The 20,230-nt window shown below is 45.8% G+C and overlaps 1 protein-coding gene across 1 annotated transcript in view; it reads left to right on the top strand.

Annotated features, from left to right (window-relative positions):
- The window catches only part of LOC120679762 (MEIOTIC F-BOX protein MOF-like), a 76,347-nt gene extending 56,672 nt beyond the window's left edge, over positions 1 to 19,675 (top strand). Inside the window, exon 4 of the mRNA XM_039961418.1 lies at positions 19,075 to 19,675. Coding sequence (XP_039817352.1) covers positions 19,075 to 19,344 — 270 coding nt within the window. The 3' untranslated portion in view covers positions 19,345 to 19,675. The remainder of the gene's footprint in view (positions 1 to 19,074) is intronic.
- Positions 19,676 to 20,230: the final 555 nt, after the last annotated feature.

The following is a 20,230-nucleotide window of genomic DNA, read 5'->3' as shown; positions in this document are numbered from 1 at the left end:
ACTCATTCAAAACTTGTGGAGCTTGTTAGAAATAAGTAAAATATGTATGGAACATGGTGTAAATCTCATTTTATTCCCGAGTAGTTGACGGTCAAAGTGGGAAATAATGGCCGTCAACACGGCCTCCAGTCGGCCACGGGACGCCTCCAGCCTCTGAGACAGGCTCTCGGCCGCCGCCACGCCCTCGAGCTTGAACGCCCCAAGCAGAACCTCCAGTGGCCCGATCCAGTGTCGCCCGGCCCTTGGCCACTTGATCCTCCGCTTCTACAAAAAGCACTAGGCTGGGTCAACCCAAGCAACAAAAATTACATACCCACCGGCTATATGATTGATGGCGCTCCTTAAGTACCCCTTTTATCCCTTGTTTATCCTTGATAATGGCATGAATTTAATATCAAAATCACTAACCATCCTAACCCCAGCCTAATTATTGGTCATTTTCACACTTGCACATATATTTTGGAGGAACTTCGTTTTTGCAGGTTTTTGGCCTATTTTGGAGCATGAAATGACGAGGCCCGTGATCGAGCGCTAACACGGAGAAAGACGAAGGCCAAAGCCCAAAGAAAGGACCAAATCCCATGTTGATTAGAAGCCCATTCATGCACATCCATCCTCCAAGAGAGCCCAAAGGACCAAGCCTACGAAGATGAGATCAAGATACTTCGGGATTAAGCAAAGCAAATGAAGATTTAAGGAAGGATTCCCTATCCTATCCTTTCCTCGAAGATATCTCCAAGATAACAACGTCAAAAGGGGTGCAATCGTGAAGGACATAAACTCTAGAAGATGTGAGGAGTCTGCACGCGAAAGGAGGACATGAGACGGCGAAGGAATGAGCCAGGCCGGCCGGCCCAGCCCTTTTTTAGGTCGGTTCGACCTCCCCTTCGACCGGTGGCTTCCTCGGCTTATAAATAGCTCGCACCTTATTCAACTCGAAGCATCCATCCACCCAGAACTCGACGAAAACCTAGGGTCAAGACCGGAGGGAGACGACGGCTGCTGCAAGTCTTCGAAGTTGTCTAGGAGATGGCTTAGGCCGACCCTAGCCGCCGTGGCCTCCCTGCGTGGTTGTGCCATGGCGGAGTTCCAGAGCTAGTTGGATTCATCGATGGTGTGCACATGGCGGTGATGATCCAAACGAATCTATTATGTGAGTAATGATAATCATGTCTTCCGAATCTATTAGCGATCATGTTCTCTCTTTCGATTTCGTTCTTCTCTTTGGGTTTGCTTCATCTTAGATCTATTATCGAGATAGATCGCTTAGCATGATCTTGTAGTCATGGTGGCTAGAGGTTCATGGCGGAACTACCAAAGGGGGTTCGACTTGCTTCAGGGTACTTTTGTCGAAAGGGGTGGCGTCATGACAGGCCGTTGCCACTAAGTAGGTGGGGTATTGAGGGATCGGATTGGAAATTTTGGGTTTAAAGATGCTTTTGATTGAGATGCATGATTTATTCGCTCGTTAGCTTGAACTACAACTAGATGACGATAGGCCTAGTCATATCTTTGGTTTTGCTATGATTAAGCCTATGTTCATGGATGAGATCAACCTTCACATATCACTCATATCTATTAAAGGTTTACCCTTTATATGCAATCAATGCTTCATGTTAGGATAGATCCATTAGATTAGATGGAAAACCTTAGGTAGTTCTTTGTCGATCCACGGATTGATAAACCTTGGGGGGAATACTCTAAGAGAAAAGCTACACGAACCGTGCACTTGCGGTATACAAATCGGGGCGCTAAGGAGAGTCAACAAGCTTTTCTGGCGCCGTTGCCGGGGATCAGCAACACGAACCCTAGGGCGATATATCTAGTTTTTGGACTAACCCTAATTTTATTATTGCATATATCCTGTGTTTCTTGTTTGTGTCCATGAATGCAGGTAAAACCCTAAAAACAAAGTGATTGAGTAGTTCTCAACGTCCGTACTTTGACAAGTCCAATCTCACTCAAGCAAGTTGATGGCTACGTGAAGACCCGCTCTTTAGTGGTAGGTGCTAACTTTTGTTAGTGGCCCAGCATCCGCTATCGAGTCCCCACTCCCCAAAGCAAAAGATGATAAATAATGTACGCCGCCATGTCAATTGATTTTAAAGACTAATGTTTTTGGAAAAAAAATGTTTGTTCAAGCAATAGGTATAAAGCATGCCCGTGAAGAAAATCGTGCGATCGGATCATCATCATCTCCAAAGTGTTACTGTTGTAATGAGTTTTTTGTCCAAAATCAGAGAAGTACCATGAGCAAATAATAGATTATTTTGAATCTCCATCGAGTCTACTTTCCAACACATCAAGAATCAGGAATTTTGGAGATCGGTGTGAAGAGTTATGGTAAACTCTTTCAACGCTGCGCGTTCTGAAATGTCTCTGGACAGAGCGTAGTGCCGGAGTAAAACGACCATAACTTCTCCATCTGGAGTCCATTTGGGATCAATGACCACTCGTTGAAAAGGTAATTTCATAAGGCTTTCTATGGAGTAGAATTTTGGTACATGTTCTGTGCAGGATGATCAAGGAATTCAACGAAGAAGAGGCAGCAACAAAAAATGGAGAAAGTGATGACGATGTCGCAAGATGTTTGGAGAACCTTGTGCACAAAAGTTAATGATTTGAAGTTGACCAATGCTAGAGGCAACAAGATTAGAGGAACCATGATGCCACCCATATTCTCCATGGGATGCTCAAGAAACTTCTAGTCGAGTGCAATCAAAGAAAGAGACTGCTCTGATCATCGACACAAAGCATGGGAGTCTCCTTCGATCCCGACACCTTAGGCAAACCAAGAACCATGGAGACAGACCATTGGAGCCATGCTACTCGCTGGTGAATCAATGGTGATGACCTTGAAGACAAGGAAGCACAACAAGACGCTCCGAAGACCACAAGATCAAGATCATCGACATCTTCGGATCGATTCGTAAGAAGTCATTGTTATCATCAATATTATGCTCAACCTCATAAGCAAATAGCAGCATATTTTTAGATATTCAAAAGCTCCACGAATTTCCCATCCCAACGAATCAAGAACCAAGTCAATCGGAGATTCCTACAATCGGGTATGGCCAAAACATTGAAGGTTGTGCACTCTGGAAATTTTTAGACAGCACGCAGCGCCAAAAGTGAAACGGGCATAACTCCCTCATTTGGACTCCGTTTAAAGCGAATGACCACTCGTTGGAAAGGTAATTTCATAAACATTTCAATAGAGCTATATTTTGGTATATGTTCTGTTGAGTATACAGGAGAGATTACACGAAGAAGAGGCGGGAGCAACATGATGAGAACAAGATAGAGAAGATGACGATGATAACAATGAAGGCGAGCTTGGGCGATGTTTTCATCAAGCGTACATGATAAAATTCAGAGGCTTGGAGCAGAGGAAGAACCCCAATGACATTGCCAAATGAAGGCACAAGCGGTCAACCTTCGACAAACGAAGATGTTGTAAACAAACCACGACGGATTACAAGAGCGCAACATTCAACACATGGAGACGTGAGTAGCAAATCACGACGGACCACGAGGAGTGCATCAAGATGACATCTCGCACAAAGCACCACGACTCCAATGAGTATGAAAAAGCTCCGAGGCTAAGGTATACAGTGAATTCTCAAGCTTCTATTGGTTTTGTTGATAATCATTAAAAATCTCATGCTCGAACCAATAGTCGGAATTAAAGTTTAAATTCTATGCCTTGTTCTTTTCATGATGATAGGCTAGAGTTTCTTGAGAAGGTTGATTTCATGCTTAAAGAACCTCTGCCTAATAATGAGCTCCGTGCTATGCAAGAAACACATGCTGCATTTAATTACACCATGCCTTGTTGATGATATTTAATTGAGGATGTGATTATGTAGCATGTGTTTACAAATAATTGCAAATCTCGATCTTGCTTTGCGCTTGGTCAAGCTCATGACCCTAAAAGAGCACATGTAGGGGGAAGCCCCGAATTTCACTAACCATGCAGGACATGAAACTCAAATGATGAGGAGGGAAACTATGCCCAAAATTTTGAACACCATCATCAACATCTTCAAGTTTCAAGAACGGACGTCGCTAAGCCACATCAATTTTGTGCGCGAGTCCAGAGATTTACAATGCAAGAAAGTTGAATATCTCCATCAAGTCCTCGGTTCAACACATCCATGATCGATACAATTGAAGGCCCACGGGAGGAGCTATGTTTCAAACATCGGAGATGCACGTGCTGAAATCAGTACGGGGCAGATTGCAGTGACGGGAAAAAAGGGCATAACTCTCTCAATTAGAATGCGTTTTGGGCAAATGAAGACTTGTTGGAAAGAAAATTTCGTGCACCTTGCATTGGATCAATTGTTTGGAGCAATTCCCTATCTATACAGAGAGGAAAATCCGTGAAAAGAAAGGTAGCGACAAAGGACAACAAAGAAGGAGGTGACCATGATTGGGCAAGTTTTCCATTAAGCGTGATTGATCATGTCCAACATGGGAAGTTGAATAAGAGCTGCATGGAACACCTTCACCTCTTGCATGAAGGACCATGGCTTTGCATCAATGAGAAGGTATGTAAGAAAGTCGAGCTCTATGACTCTAAATGAAGCGCTTTGCGGGAGGCAACCCGATCTTTTGTTTTATATATATTAATATGACCGTCTACATTGCACTCTTTAATCGGAATATCAAGTAACATTGTACCATTGCTCTAACAAAAAACCACAACTTCATATTGTTCATTCTAAATGTTATTGAGGGAGCACTTTGTTATTTGGTCTTGGGAAACTTGTAGATCTTTTTGTGTGCCTATTAGTGTTTAGAGTCTTTTTCTTTGTGTCCCTTTTAGAGAGATTTATGAAGCATTGTACCACCCTTTGATTCTAAACTTGTGGCTAGTTAACTTAGGCTAACTTTTTGTTTTGTTTTAGACCACCTCATCATGTCATATCATTTTGTTCACCCACCCCGTGTTGCATTACATACCATGTTGTTCGTCTCACCCTTGCATTGCATTGCATGTTGCATTTAAAAAAACCCTTTTCTAAAAACATTGACTAGCCTCGCTTTTGAGATCCTAAAACCCTTAGGAAAACCACTCAGAACAATCCCAAAATGATAGGGTATGTTTTTTATTCAAAAAAAAAAATCTAACTTTTGTTTCTCTCTAGTTTTTTTGAAACCACCTTAGATAGAATTTCTATACCCAACACTCTCTCTTCAAAATTTTTGTTTTAAGACCAAAATATAGGAAACCCATAAACCTACTTCTCAAACCTTGTTAGCTCGGTTGCTTGATCCTTTTTCGATAAATAACCTTTTCATTGACAAAATCCTCACTTCTTATGAAGTGTCGCGAAGGCTTTTTGTCACTCTTAGCAATTGTTTTTGAATAAACTAGTTGCGGAACAACATCAAAAGGTCCTTTCAACCTTGCTAACACTTGTTTTTGCTAACATTGCATTTGCACTTTGCATCCATTCCATTGTTCATGCCCTCATTTTGCTAGCTTGGTCTCAATCTTATTGATGTATGCTTTCCTATGCATGTAATGCTTGTCATGACAGCATTTACCTTTTGCAATCTTGTGTAAACGTGGTGTTTAAACTTGTTTGCGGACTTCCATCTTTAAGCTCTTTTGACCAAGATAACAATCCATTTTGTTCTCATGTTGCATTTGGTTGGTTTATAAGCTTTGCAATGCGCTTTATTTTTTTTCTTGTGCTATGAAGGCCTATTGATCTTGGGATAGACATGGTGTTTTGACCTTGGTTAAATAAGTCTTTTTGGCTATGGAGAAGTTCGGCAATCTAGTTGTAAACATGTTGTTTAGAACTAGGTGTAAACATTGTCTTTGTTTATATACCTTCCTCTCATTTGCATTTACACTAGCACACACGTACACTCACTAGGTTTTTATTTTTTTTCGCTAAGCTAGCTATGCCACAATTTGAGATCTTAGGAATGGTAGGTTTGTTGGCAATTGTCTCTACACCCGACTGTCACCTTGGGGGTAGATTGTGCACTTGAATTGTTTTGCAGGCATGACAAAACGTTCCCATGAATTCGTGATCAAAGAATAAATCAAATTCGTCAATATCTCCAAAGTTCGAAAGCAAGCCCCGCTGTTTTCATCAAATTTTGCACATGGACAGAGATGTACAAGGAATAAAAAGTTTATATTCAAAAGCTCCATGAAATTTCCGTTCCAACGCATCCAAGATCAATGAATTTGAAGACCCGTACAAGGAGATATGGCAAAAACTTTGGACGCTGCGCGTTCTGAAATTCGGAATAGATTGCAGCGTTGGGATAAAATGGACATAACTCTCTTGTTCGAAATCAATTTTGGGCGAATAAGGAATCATTGGAAAGAAAAAATTCATGCACTTCGCAATGGAGCAATGTTTCAGTATATGTTATGTTCTGGAAATTGGAAGAAAAATTCGTGAAGATGAGGCAGCAATGGGACAACGAGGAATTGAAGGAGGCGACGACGACGTGAAGCAATGATTGGGACCATGACTTAGTTCAAGAAGAAGTTGAAGGAAAATTGAGGCAACAAAGGTGAAGACACATTGAAAATAATATTCATACACATGAGGGAAGGACTTCAAGAATTGCAAGATGGTCCATCTTCTCCTTCCACGCCTAGCATCATGCTAAGCATGGGGGAGGATTTCGTGGACAAGGAAGAAAGATCTCATGGAGTAAGACAATCACAGTTGCCACAAGATGCTCATGATTCTTCTTCCATGCTTAGCTCAATGCTTAAGTATGGGGGAGGCCGCGCTACACTTCATTACGAGCATCGAGAAGGACGGTAATTCTTCCTCAACTCTCTCTTTTTTCTAAATGCTTGTACATATATGCCTTCAACCATAGATGCAACCTTTGTATATATCTCTCAACCTATCACATGGCTTCTAGGAGGACAACCTAGTTTTGTTTTTGTTTTCAATAAGTGTAGGATCACCATCACTTTGTGCTCACCACATTGATACATTTTGGCAATGCCTTATGCTTATGGAAAAATGATGAAAGTTGCTGCTTTGTTTTACCTACGCTATGTTGTATATGACTTGACCATTTGCTCTCAATTAAATGGAATTAAAATGATTAAATACCGGCTCTTTTATTTGTGGAGGTTAAATGACTAAATTCTAAACCCACATATTCTATGTTGCTCTTTGATTTAAGTCTACCGATGACCTTACACTTTGTGTTGTTTAATTTGAAAATTTAATTCCTATGATATCTACATTTGTGAATCTCTTGCAAAGTTCTACCTACCAAAGCCTATACATACATATTCTTTCACGATGAAACCTTTAGACTGCAAACTTATATTTTGATGAGTTGGATTAAGATTGATTTCTTTGGTACGAGACTAAGAAGCTGGTCATTCTGTTTTTTTTGTGTAACCTTCTTTTTGCTAGCCTATTTATCCATGCATTGTGAGTTTCTACTTCGGAAATTTTGCAAACCTCACTGGATATCCACCCTAAACCAAAAATATCTTTTTGTGATTACCTCCTTGACCACAACCCACTTTGAGTATGGATTATCATTTCGACGGAATCAAAAGAATCAAGGGAATCATATAAAGAAAAGTTTTGGGAGACAAGGCTCCGTGAGATTCAAGTGGTTCTACGAAGAAGAAGGTGAATTTGAGATACTTACCCTAACTAGTTGGTTCTCCCACTATTTATACTCGAGGACGAGCATTCGTTCAAGCATGGGGGGGATGGCTGGGTAAGTATTCTATGTCATCAAAAGTTCTAAGGAGCAAAAAGAAAGAAAAAAAGGAGAAAGAAAGAGGAAAATAGAAAATGATAGAAAAAGAAAAAAGAAGAATAAAATGCTCCTTAGCTCTTTTTGGTTTCATTAATTTTCTAAGTTACTTTGAAGAACTATTCCATACTTAAATCTTCCAACCATGTGCAATCCAATAACGAGAACTTCATTTGTGTCTCGGGATCATCCATTTGCCACTTGCACATGTCCACCTATCTAAATGTGCGTGTTTCATCTTTTCCCCTCTCCAACATTATTTTCCAATGGCCTTTTTGACTAGTCTCGGTAATTCCATTAGATCTCTCTCTTAGTTTGATAATATTTCAAGTATAATGTTTTGCTAGATTGTTTTTACCTACCAAGCTCCACATAAGCCTCCCACTTTTATATATGAGTAGAATAGGTTGAAAACAATCTAATGTAGGCTTGAGCGACTTGATGAGATGAGTATTTCCATGATCTTTTGCAAGAGAACCTCACTTATGTTTGATATGCATTCTTTTGAAAACTCTTCACGATGAAACAAGGTAAAGGTTTGAAGTTCACTTATGTTTGAGAGCATTGCATTTATTTATTATTGTGGCTTGTTCTTTAATTGCTAGTCTATCTTCCATAATGAAAATGTAGCCGGTCACAACATGAACTTAAATGCTAAATACTTGAGAGAGCAATATGTCTTGTTATGTATGACTAAGTGCAGAGAGGACATTGAGGGGCAACGCTGATTTCTTTATAAGCAAAGCTCCTTGACTTACTCGAGGACGAGCAAGGTTTAAGCATGGGGGGAATGTTGGCGCTCCTTAAGTACCCCTTTTATCCCTTATTTATCCTTGATAATGGCATGAATTTAATATCAAAATCACTAATCGTCCTAACCCCGGCCTAATTATTGGACATTTTCACACTTGCACATATATTTTGGAGGAACTTCGTTTTTGCAGGTTTTTGGCCTATTTTGGAGCATGAAATGACGAGGCCCGTGATCAAGCGTTAACACGGAGAAAGACAAAGGCCAAAGCCCAAAGAAAGGACCAAAGCCCATGTTGATTCGAAGCGCATTCATGCACATCCATCCTCCAAGAGAGCCCAAAGGACCAAGCCTACGAAGATGAGATCAAGATACTTCGGGATTAAGCAAAGCAAATGAAGATTTAAGGAAGGATTCTCTATCCTATCCTTTCCTCGAAGATATCTCCAAGATAACGACGTCAAAAGGGGTGCAATCGTGAATGACATAAACTCTAGAAGATGCGAGGAGTCTGCACGCGAAAGGAGGACACGAGACGGCGAAGGAATGAGCCAGGCCGGCCGGCCCAGCCCTTTTTTAGGTCGGTTCGACCTCCCCTTCGACCGGTGGCTTCCTCGGCTTATAAATAGCTCGCACCTTATTCAACTCGAAGCATCCATCCACCCAGAACTCGACGAAAACCTAGGGTCAAGACCGGAGGGAGACGACGGCTGCCGCAAGTCTTCGAAGTTGTCTAGGAGATGGCTTAGGCCGACCCTAGCCGCCGTGGCCTCCCTGCGTGGTTGTGCCATGGCGGAGTTCAAGAGCTAGTTGGATTCATCGATGGTGTGCACATGGCGGTGATGATCCAAACGAATCTATTATGTGAGTAATGATAATCATGTCTTCCGAATCTATTAGCGATCATGTTCTCTCTTTCGATTTCGTTCTTCTCTTTGGGTTTGCTTCATCTTAGATCTATTATCGAGATAGATCGCTTAGCATGATCTTGTAGTCATGGTGGCTAGAGGTTCATGGCGGAACTACCAAAGGGGGTTCGACTTGCTTTAGGGTACTTTTGTCGAAAGGGGTGGCATCGTGACAGGCCGTTGCCACTAAGTAGGTGGGGTATCGAGGGATCGGATTGGAGATTTTGGGTTTAAAGATGCTTTTGATTGAGATGCATAATTTATTCGCTCGTTAGCTTGAACTACAACTAGATGACGATAGGCCTAGTCATATCTTTGGTTTTGCTATGATTAAGCCTATGTTCATGGATGAGATCAACCTTCACATATCACTCATATCTATTAAAGGTTTACCCTTTATATGCAATCAATGCTTCATGTTAGGATAGATCCATTAGATTAGATGGAAAACCTTAGGTAGTTCTTTGTCGATCCACGGATTGATAAACCTTGGGGGGAATACTCTAAGGGAAAAGCTACACGAACCGTGCGCTTGCGGTATACAAATCAGGGCGCTAAGGAGCGTCAACAATGCTATCCGAATCATACCTCGTCGAGCCTGCCGCTCTAGGCAAAGCTTCTCTTCAGTGGAGGCCTCCCGGGCCTCAGCCGCCTCCCAGAGCTTCTAAAGCTCCTCGTTGGCCTTGGTGCAAGCCTCCAGCTCTGAACAATAAGCAAGTTAGAGATTAAACAGCGCAAAAAGGACTCGGCAGACATCGACTCGACTCCTTACCGCGCTTCTCCTTGCGCAGAGCCTTCTCGGCCTCCACCTTCTCGGCCTCCAACCGGCGGCCCTGTGCCTCCAGCTCGTCCACCCTGGCCTCAAGCTCCGCCACCCGACCAATGGCAACGCTCCCCTCGTCTAGCTCCTGAGCAGCCTGCTCCGACAGCTCCACCAGAGCCTGCAGAACAACTCGGCATCACAAGACTGCATTGGCAACAACAAGTCGGCTACACATAGAGTGTGGGAGGAGACTTATCTCGTCCAACTTATGGGTCACCTTGGCGGACTCAACCAGATGGCCACCAAGCGAATTGTCTTCTTCCTCACCCTCTCCCTCCTCCTTCGCCGGTGGGGCTTCGGCTCCCTCAGAGGACCCTGCCTGGGCCCTCGCCACCGCGATGGCTGGGACCTCCTGGATCCTCACCACCTCAACAGTTGGGACGTCTTGGGCCACGACTACCACCTGTGCCACCCCTTCGTCTTGGGGCGGATCCTGCATCTCGACATCCTGGAGAGGGGGAGGGACCCTGTTGCTAGCCTCCTCCTCCTCCTCCTTCTTCTCCTCCTCGCGGCGGGCGCGGCTCTTCACCGGGTTCACCCGCGGTGAGGTCAACACTGCGGCATCACTGGAGCCGCCCTTGGTGGATGACTCCTCCGCCTTCCTCTTGGCGCCGCTGAGTGACGCCTTCCTGCACCAACAAACAAGGCACTCAGCGCAGCTCCAACGAAGCGAATGCAAAGCTCCAACCAAAGATCAAGACACTTACCCGCCGCTTCGACGCAGCGCGAACTTCAACTTCAGCGGCGCAGCCAGCTGGGCCCCAGAACCAGAGCACGAGGGCGTCGCTTCCCTGCACAGCTGGCCCAGTCCCTGGGCTGCCTCCTTCTCGGCTTGGGGGTCAGCCGATGCCAACCCCATCGCAGCTGTAGCCGGGGGCGCCGACGCTCTCCGGACCTTGCTCGTACCCTAGGGGATAGAGCTCCTAAACGACCTTTGTGCCTCCGTCAACCCCGCCTTCAAAAGCGGGATCTTCTTCACGGCACGACGCGTCTTCCTCCTCGGGGCGGCTGCGGTCGGTGGCCCCGAGGCGCCGGTAATCTCCACCTCCGACTCACTCCCCACGGAGGAGTCGGAGGAGAACTCCATCTCCTCGTCTGCTGGCTGGCGCAGCTCAGCAGGCGTGGCAGTCTCCTTGCCAGGGTCCCCATCAGGCAGAGGAGCGGGGGACCATTACTCCAAGACCTTGGCCTACAAAGAATCCGAGTTGTGTCACAACCCAACGGGTGCGGTTAGAAAAATAGAGCAAAAACAGAGGAAACAACTCAGAAATAGAGAAAACAACTCGGGGACAGAGAAAACAACTCCGAAGATTCAAGAAAACTTACGGCGTTGGTCGGCCACTTCAGGCAGAGGGCTTTCGGGCAGCCCTTGTCCCGGATCTGCCCCGCCATGATGCGGGCAACTCGATTTGCAGCTTCCTCCTGGGAGACCTTGTGCTTTTCCCCGCAGGTTGGGTCATTGCGACCCCAATACTCATAGGCTGGGTGGACCCTCTCCTGTATTAGCTGCGTCAGCCGTTTGCAGAAGGAGAGGGCCACCGTGGCCCCTGTCAGCTTCTGGGCTGACAGCTCGGCGATCTCTTTGAGGAGGCGCTTCACCTGCACCATTTCCTCGACGATCGGCATCTCCTCCCAGCACGCCTTATACTCCGGCGAGCGGCCAGTGCGCGCCAGGAGGCAGGGCGCAGGGTTTGACACCACGAACCAGTCCCGCACCCACCCCTTGTTAGTGTCGCGGAGCTCGAAGTCGGGGTAGACGCTCCCCTGGCGCAGTGAAAAGGCGGCCCCACCCACCACGTTCCGGCGAACGTTAGACGGGTGCCCCTTGAGGCGGTACACAGCCCGCCACAAGTTGAAGTGGGGGGTGATCCCCAAGTACCCCTCGTAGAGGTGCATGAAGATGGTGATTTGAGCAATCGAATTGGGCTTGAGATGTGTTACTTCAAGCCAGTAGAAATGAAGAAGCCCGCGGAAAAAGGCCCCCGTGGGTAGTGCGAAGCCCTTCTCATAGAAGGACTTGAACACGACCGTCCAGTCCGTGCCCTCCAACGGGAACTCCTCCCCGAAGCAGCACCGCCACCTGGAGATCTATTTCTCCGGGAGGATGCCGCGCTCCACCATGTCCTGGATGTCGCTCTCTTGCAGCGTGCATCTCTGCCATGACGACGAAGGTGGCGGAGCATCTCCAGCGCTCCCTGAGGTCAACATCGAGGAAGCAGCAGGGGTGGCGGCCATGGCGACAGCGGCGAGGCTCGGGAGAGGGGTGGAAATCACAAGAAGCAAGAAAGCTGAGAGCTCTGGAAGTTAGCCGAGTCAGCAAGGCGGAGGAAAGCTTTGGAGCACTCGGGAACACGGTGGCTGCTCCGCGCAACCTTTCCCATTTAAATACCGGATTCTGCACAACGGGCAGATCCGAAATCAACGGCCAGATCTGATCGGGCCGGGAATCTTGCGATGGACGGAGCGGGGTAAATGGTAACTTTCTTTTTACCGTTGCCCCTGACCGCCCCGCTCCTCTGTCAGGCGCGTTAAATCCGCGCGGGGTGATAATGTTTTGATTTTTTACCATAACAGGAATATGCTTCGAATATTCCTAATACGACCCGGCGTGTCTCAGCGACCCAGCCAGGGCCTTAGGGCTCGGATGCCGCGACTACTCAGCGCATCTCTGTGACTCTGCCAGCGACCCTGCTCGGGGGCTGGGCGCCATCTTCGACCCGGCATATCTCAGTGACCCAGCCAGAGCCTCAGGGCCCGGACGCCGCAACTACTCGGTGCGTCTCCGTGACTCCGCCAGCGACCCTGCTCAGGGGCTGGGTGCCATCTTCGACCCGGCGTGTCTCAGCGACCCAGCCAGGGCCTTAGGGCCCAGACGCCGAGACTACTCGGTGCGTCTCCGTGACTCCACCAGCGACCCTGCTTGGGGGCTGTGCACCATCTTCGACCCGGCGTGTCTCAGTGACCCAGCCAGGGCCTCAGGGCCTAGACGCTGCGACTACTCGGCGTGCCTTCGTGACTCCGCCAGCGACCCTGCTCTGGGGCTGGGCGCCATCTTTGACCTGACGTGTCTCCGTGACCCAGCCAGGGCCTCAGCGCCCGGTCGCCGTGACTACTCGGTGCGTCTTCGTGACTCCGCCAGTGACCTTGCTCGGGGGCTGGGCACCATCTTTGACCCGATGTGTCTCAGCGACCCAGCCAGGGCCACAGGGCCCGGACGCTGTGACCACTCGGCACGTCTCCGTGACTCCTCCAATGACCCTGCTCGGGGGGCTGGGTGCCATCTACTACTCAGCGTGTCTCAGTGATTCAACCGAGGCCTCAGGGCCCGGACACCGCAGTCGCTCGATACGTCTCAGTGACTTGAATCCAGAGCTTCAGATCTAGGGAGCCGGGTAGGATTCACACGCAATGGTTGCCTCGGGGTAGCTAAGGGCCAATGTCTTTAGGGAGTTGGCGTAACAAAAACACTCATCAAGGGCTCAGGCTCTCGGATCATCAGGAGTCAGGAATCATTTCTTTGACCCTCAAAATGCTTCTCCAAAACCTTCCAAGGCTCAGGGGCTACACCCAACGGGTGCGTCCAGGGGCGCATCCCGTTTTGGATCTACAACGACTACGGATATTAATAAAGAGCACCAAAAGACCTCGTCCAGTACGACAAGATTCGACTCGGCCCTCCAATGCATGGGGGCTTGATGGAGGAAGACCTATGTACCTCCCTGTCGAGTGGGGTCGCCGTATCCGGGTGACTACCCTGCTCGGTGACTCGGTTACAGCTACTCAACGCGCAGGGACTCGGTTGTGCGCAGAAAGGATCTTCAGCAGATCAGGATGAGAGTCTCCAGCTAGAAGCCCAGATAAATAGGGATCTTAACCGACCTCCTTCCTTGTAAAACAACCCGAGTATACTTTCCTTGTACCCCTATGCCTCCTAGCTTATATAAAGGAGACATAGGAAGACCCATAGAGAGACTCCTTCTTCGCAGCATTCACAAACCCTAATACAACCCCGAACATAGAATGTAGGGTATTACGCACATCACGGCCCGAACCTGCCTAAGTCCCTGCATCTTCGTGTTACCATTGAGCTCTTGGTCCTGAGATCCCCATCCTGAAACTCTACCACCGGGTACACCCCTGGGGGACTGGCCGGAATAACAATCTGACAAGCATCATTTGTGTCAATGTCGAACTTTGACTAATCAGATGGAAGAACATCTATAAGAAATATGATAGCTGAGAAAATGTATAGCATTCAAGACATTTTTATGACCTGATTCTATTGGAAAAAACATAAGGAGCAAATCACAACTATACTATTAGACATGGCAGAAAATTTGCTATACAGAATCTATTTATGTTTAGAGTAATGATTATTTTTATATAACAGAAAACAGGGTGCATGATTTAAGACAGTGAAAACTCAGATTAATAAATGGGTGGTGCTCGTAGATTTATAAACAGAGGAAAGGACTTGGAGAATGTACTCACACGTAGTATTCCCAAATAAAGCTCAATCACAACTTGGTGTTTCTTGTATTCCTTCCAGTGCTTGAGCACAGGCACATGGTTCCTAACAGCAATGTTGCACTCAGTTGCATACTTTGCAGCAATACCAGGCACCAGAGGCCTGATATTCCCTTCAGGTATGATAATTGGTAGCTTGCCACGATGAGATCTGTTCATCCTTTGCAGACCATGCCCCATAATAACTCCTCGGTTCCAAACTTCCACTCCTCCTGGTTGTCTGTGATCAATAATATTGCAGGTAACATTCAGCAACCAAACTAGTAATGCAATATCCAATATGGCAATTAAACGAACAAACAATTACCTTCATCAGTCATCAGGCTGTTCTCATGAAGCTCATCATTACCTTCATTTGCATCAGCTATGGCAGCCATGGTGTTGTCCTGAAGCTCATCATTACAATCCAAAAATAGCAGGCAGTAAGAACACATTCATCAGGCAGTAAAATAATGAGAAACGCAGTAGTAGAACTAGCCTGTTGCAGCTGGTCCATCAACTTGTTGGGTCTCATCAAGGTGTGATGGAGGTGGGACATGGTTGCCACTTGGTGTAAGACTTGCATTAGGCTGGGAATTAATTCTCTTTGATCTGCGAGGCTCAGTAGGGAGGACCTCTGCATACACCCTCTAACGAGCGTAAAACCTCACTCTAGTAGGTGGTTTGTTTGAGGTTTGGTTGTTAGTTTTCATGCCGATGTTCCCCTTAGAGCCCTGCTACAAAGAGGAGCAAACAATATCGCATAGAGTTTGCAGATAATTATATTTACCAAACAGACATCAAGATAAGCCTTGATACGATGGAACAGTTACCACCTTAGAAATGTCATCATCAACCAAATCTTGTTCAGCACTATCATCTTGGTAAGGATCATAGTCAGATTCAGAGTCTTCTCTGGTTCTCTGATGTTTCTTGCTCTTGTCATTACAAATGGCAGATGCTCTTACAAAAATTTCAGTGTAACCAGTAAGTCCAAGTTGATGCAGCCTTGCACTGTTTTGCATACATTGCCTTAGGCGCTCCTTTTCATACGGATGAAGCGGCGGTCCTATGATGATATAAAACATGATCAGATTAGGAACCTATTAGAAGGTGTGACAACAAGAGATTAAAAATTTTAGGACACATGCATGAATGGACAATTTAACCACTACTACAGCATTGAGGATAAATAAATTCATATGGATCTTTAATCATTACTCAAAGTAGAATGGATAGAAGCTTGAATGGACAATTTAAGCACTGCAACATATGCTTCAAAAATTTGGATCTGTACCATTAAAAGATCACAAAGTTAGATATATACCATCATTATCTCACTAACATGTGGGGTTCACATGAGTCAATGATATGTGGGTCCAATGGTATATATCTAACTTTGGGATCTTTTAATGGTACAGATCTAATTTTTCCTTATAAATACTACGTCTCACATGCAACCCACTGCACGTGGCAGCGCCCGGTTGATCGAACGATGAACGTGAAGCGACGAGATTGCTATATACATCATATTTTCTTTTTTTAATCCGTAATAAAAACTTGAAACTTGTATTTCTCAGTCATATTAACTTCAAATTTGTTGATTATTTTTTCTAACTTTTTTATAAATTAACGATCTTTCATTTAATTCCATTTTCTTATGTGAATTTATGAATCCAATTTATATGACTGCATTTCTCCCACTTTTGAATAGAATAGAAACATATATTTTTGCATAACATTTGGTAATATAACTTCATATTGTCTAATGTTATGCTTAACATAAGGTCATATCCAAATTTGAAGTTCATACAACTTCAAAAATATTATATGCTACTTAAACCACCAAGTTTGAGTTGAGTTGTAAGGAAATATGTGAATGACATATCCATTTATGAGCCATGTATACTTCCACTTTATCCAAATCATGTAATTTTTTTTGGCAAACTTATGAACCAATAATATGCTGCTACATTAATTTATACCATTTTTCTTATCACATTTACAAATTATGGTGATTATTATGAGTGGTACTTTGGTGCAAAAATTCTGAATTTTCCCTACAAGGCAATAGACTTTTTCACCTATCTTCTGGACATGGTTTAAACGTAGCAGCTTATAAATATTTTTTGTACAATTTTTTGAATCTTGTTGGAATCATGCATAATTCAAATTGAGATAATTAAAAACACAAAAATGACAGAAAATAACAATTTTGGTTAAAAATTCTTGATGAAATTACTAGCTCATGATTGGGCTTCTTGTTTATTACATGGAAAAAGAATTGGTGTCAGACTCATGATAGTTTTTATTTGCAAATTACTTTAAATGGTGTCTTAATTTTGTATTTAGAAAAAAAATACAAAATAGCCTTCCCTACAATTTTCTTTTCTTTGAAGTAGCTATACGAGAACCCAAGGCCGAAATTTGTTTAGCTGGCCCATCCATATATCAAGTCTAGCAGTTTTTATTTCTATTTTCACAGGTGTTGCTTTAATGAATTGAAGTGGTTTAGGACAGTTAGGGGTATCCAAGTCTAGCAGTTCTTTATTTCTACATCCTCAATTTTTATTTCCTGCACGGCACTCAATCTTTTTGCTGATCTTGGCTTCTTTCATTTTCGTTCACCTACATTAGGTAGTTTCAGCACTACATCAATAGAGTGTTTCTTTTCAGTGCTTAGCTATGCATGCACCATGATGTAGTAGTGCTTTTGTCCATTCAAGCTTCTGCCCTTGCTAATTTGGGTAATCTTTAAAACCTATCCAGATTTATTTATCCCCAATTCTGCAGTATTCATTTAAGGAAAAATTAGATCTGTACCATTAAAAGATCCCAAAGTTAGATATATACCATCCGACCCACATATCATTGACTCATGTTAAAACCACATGTCAGTGAGATAATGATGGCATATATCTTTTAATGGTACAGATCCAAATTTCCCATTTAACAACGAGTCGGGTTCTCCGTCTCCCCCTCTCTCTCCATCTCCCCCCTCTCTCCATCTCGATCCCCCATCTCGATCAGGCAAGTGACGGAGCATCTTCCTCCCTCGATAGATCCGATGCGATCCGACGCGCTGCTGCACCCCTCCTCCCTCGATGGTCTCCAGGAACTGGTTGGCGCAGGCCCTCCGGCAAGCCAGAGACAAGGAAGGCAAGTTCTGCCACGCCGATGGCGGAAGGACGCGGCTTGCCGATGAGCGCCGCGCTTCCCCCTCCTCCGCGGCGGTGTGGGGAAGACGGGCTGCCGGAAGAGGTCGGCTCCACCGCGGCTTCAAGATGGCAGCGCGCGCCGGAGGTTCCGCCGCACTTCCTCCTCGTCGGCAAGCAACGATGGTGGGCCTATTGGGCCAGACTGTGGTGAAGGAACCAGCAATGTCCGCCGCCAAACTGTGTACACCGACTTGATTTCGTCGAGCAGTGAGGAGGATAAGGTGAGCCCAACCTCGCGCGATTTCAAGTCCAAGCAGAAAAACAAAGTACCGGCAACCTCGGCGACCTCTAAGAAGAAGGAGGAGGAGGCGGAGGTAATGCCATCCGTGAAACTCCTTTTTTTTCTTTTCGCCGGCCTCCGCCCACCGGAGATCCTGCCCTGCCCGACCGGTAGCGCTCTGCGCCGCCTCGCTCCCCGCTGGCCCAGCCGCCGCCGCCGCCGGGCCGCTGCCGCCTCCGGCCTCCTCTTCTATAGCCGGAGGCCATGGAGCCATCCCACCCCCGGCAACCCGAACCCTAAAGGCCGCCACCTCCCTCCACCACCCCGGTCACCGGCGACCTTGCCGGCGGACGCTCTGCCCACCAACCCCCCCCCCCCCCCGACCCTGGCAACCCCCTTCCCTAACCCCGGCGCCACCACCATCGCGAGGTCTAGAGGAGAAAGAAGCACAGTGCCACGCGGGCCCACCTGCCAGCGAGCTGTGCCTCCCTTCTGCGATAGCTCGACCTCCAGTAGCACGCGATAAATAGCCTCCACGGCGAATCCCCCACCACCAGCTATCCATCACCCGATTCCTTGAGCATCCACCACCGTCTACCACGAACCTCCACTAGCCTCTACGCAGAGCATTCATTGACAGCACCTGCTCCCCATCGACGCACACAAAAGCCACGGTCGCCACCATGGTCCACTCTCACGGTGAGTTACCCCTGCCGACCATTCTCTCCTTCGATTGGTTGCACAAATAATGGAACCTCCATACCTTTTTCTCCAGCTTGACATGGTATGCAAAAATTTACATACCCAACGATTTCTGGAGTATTTTAAGCACATGATGCCTAAAGCAAGTTCATTATTTTTCTTTGCATTAGGCCTATAACAGCAGAGTGGGTTTCAATCCAAGGGCAAGTTCATTCGAGTGCACCCACCTGAAGATGATGAACATCACCTGCTGTAAGCATGATCTAATGGTCCACAAATTGGCAGAATTCTTCAGTGAGAATAGCATACCCAATAACAAGATTTTTGTCCGTCCGTCTGCCTGCTCTGGATGTGTTGGAAGAACAAGCTCTCAGGCGAAGCACAATGCGCAAAGCGAAGCTGACACAAGAGAAGCAAAGCGGATGAAAGCAGGAAATTGAGGAAGACCCAGCTGATGAGGGTACGCTGATGTCATACAACAAGTGTGTTGAAGAGGACGTCAAGACGATTAGTTACTTGTTGTTATCTCACTGTCTCTGTGAATTGCTTAGTTTGTATTGTATTCTGAGCAAAATGGTGGCAGAACTTGGATGCATTTTCTTTGGTGCATCAGCATTTCAGTATAGTTATACTGTACATGTGTCCATTTGGTTGTATGGAAATGGTTGATCAAAAATTCAGAATGTATAGTGAACTTAGAACAAAAGCTTCAGAATCCTCTGCTGAGGACCAAAGGATATAATACAGATGTGGTCTTAGAATTCCACCTGAGTTTTCTGCATAGTGCATACTGTTCATGATTCCAGCCTGTATCTGTGTGATGAGTTAGGCTTTGATGCACATGAGTACAGTATGCTGTTTTCCATTTTTACTCGACAGTTTCTCATTATTATTCATCTCTCTTTCCCCAGGGACCAGGGTAAAGATTTATGTTCTTTTCCTGGAATGTATTTTGATGCAATCTGAAACAGAAAAGTGAGTACATCCATGAGTACATTGCACTGCCAAAAAAAAATATACTTTCTAACCTGCAGATTTGCATCAACAATTGAGCTGTTAAATTTTACAATACAAGTCCATCGAAAAGCCCACCAAATGTTTCTATTAATTTTCGCTTCTCAGGACGCCCTGGAAATCACGGATACAACGTGAATCTCGATTCTATCCATCGTGATCCCGAGCTCGCTTACCTGATAAGCAAGGGTCGTTTTCCATGCCTGTCCTCTGCACCCCAACTACCGCGCCTGCCACCCGCCGGCCCTCCCCTGCCGCCGCCCTACTGCTGCCGTGCCCCCGCCCTACTAATGTCGTGCCCCCGCCCTTGGT

Source organism: Panicum virgatum, chromosome 6N (genome assembly GCF_016808335.1).
Source record: "Panicum virgatum strain AP13 chromosome 6N, P.virgatum_v5, whole genome shotgun sequence".
NCBI classification, from domain to species: domain Eukaryota; kingdom Viridiplantae; phylum Streptophyta; class Magnoliopsida; order Poales; family Poaceae; genus Panicum; species Panicum virgatum.
The sequence above is the reverse complement of the archived record's forward strand: the minus strand, read 5'-3'. Positions and strand labels throughout refer to the sequence as shown.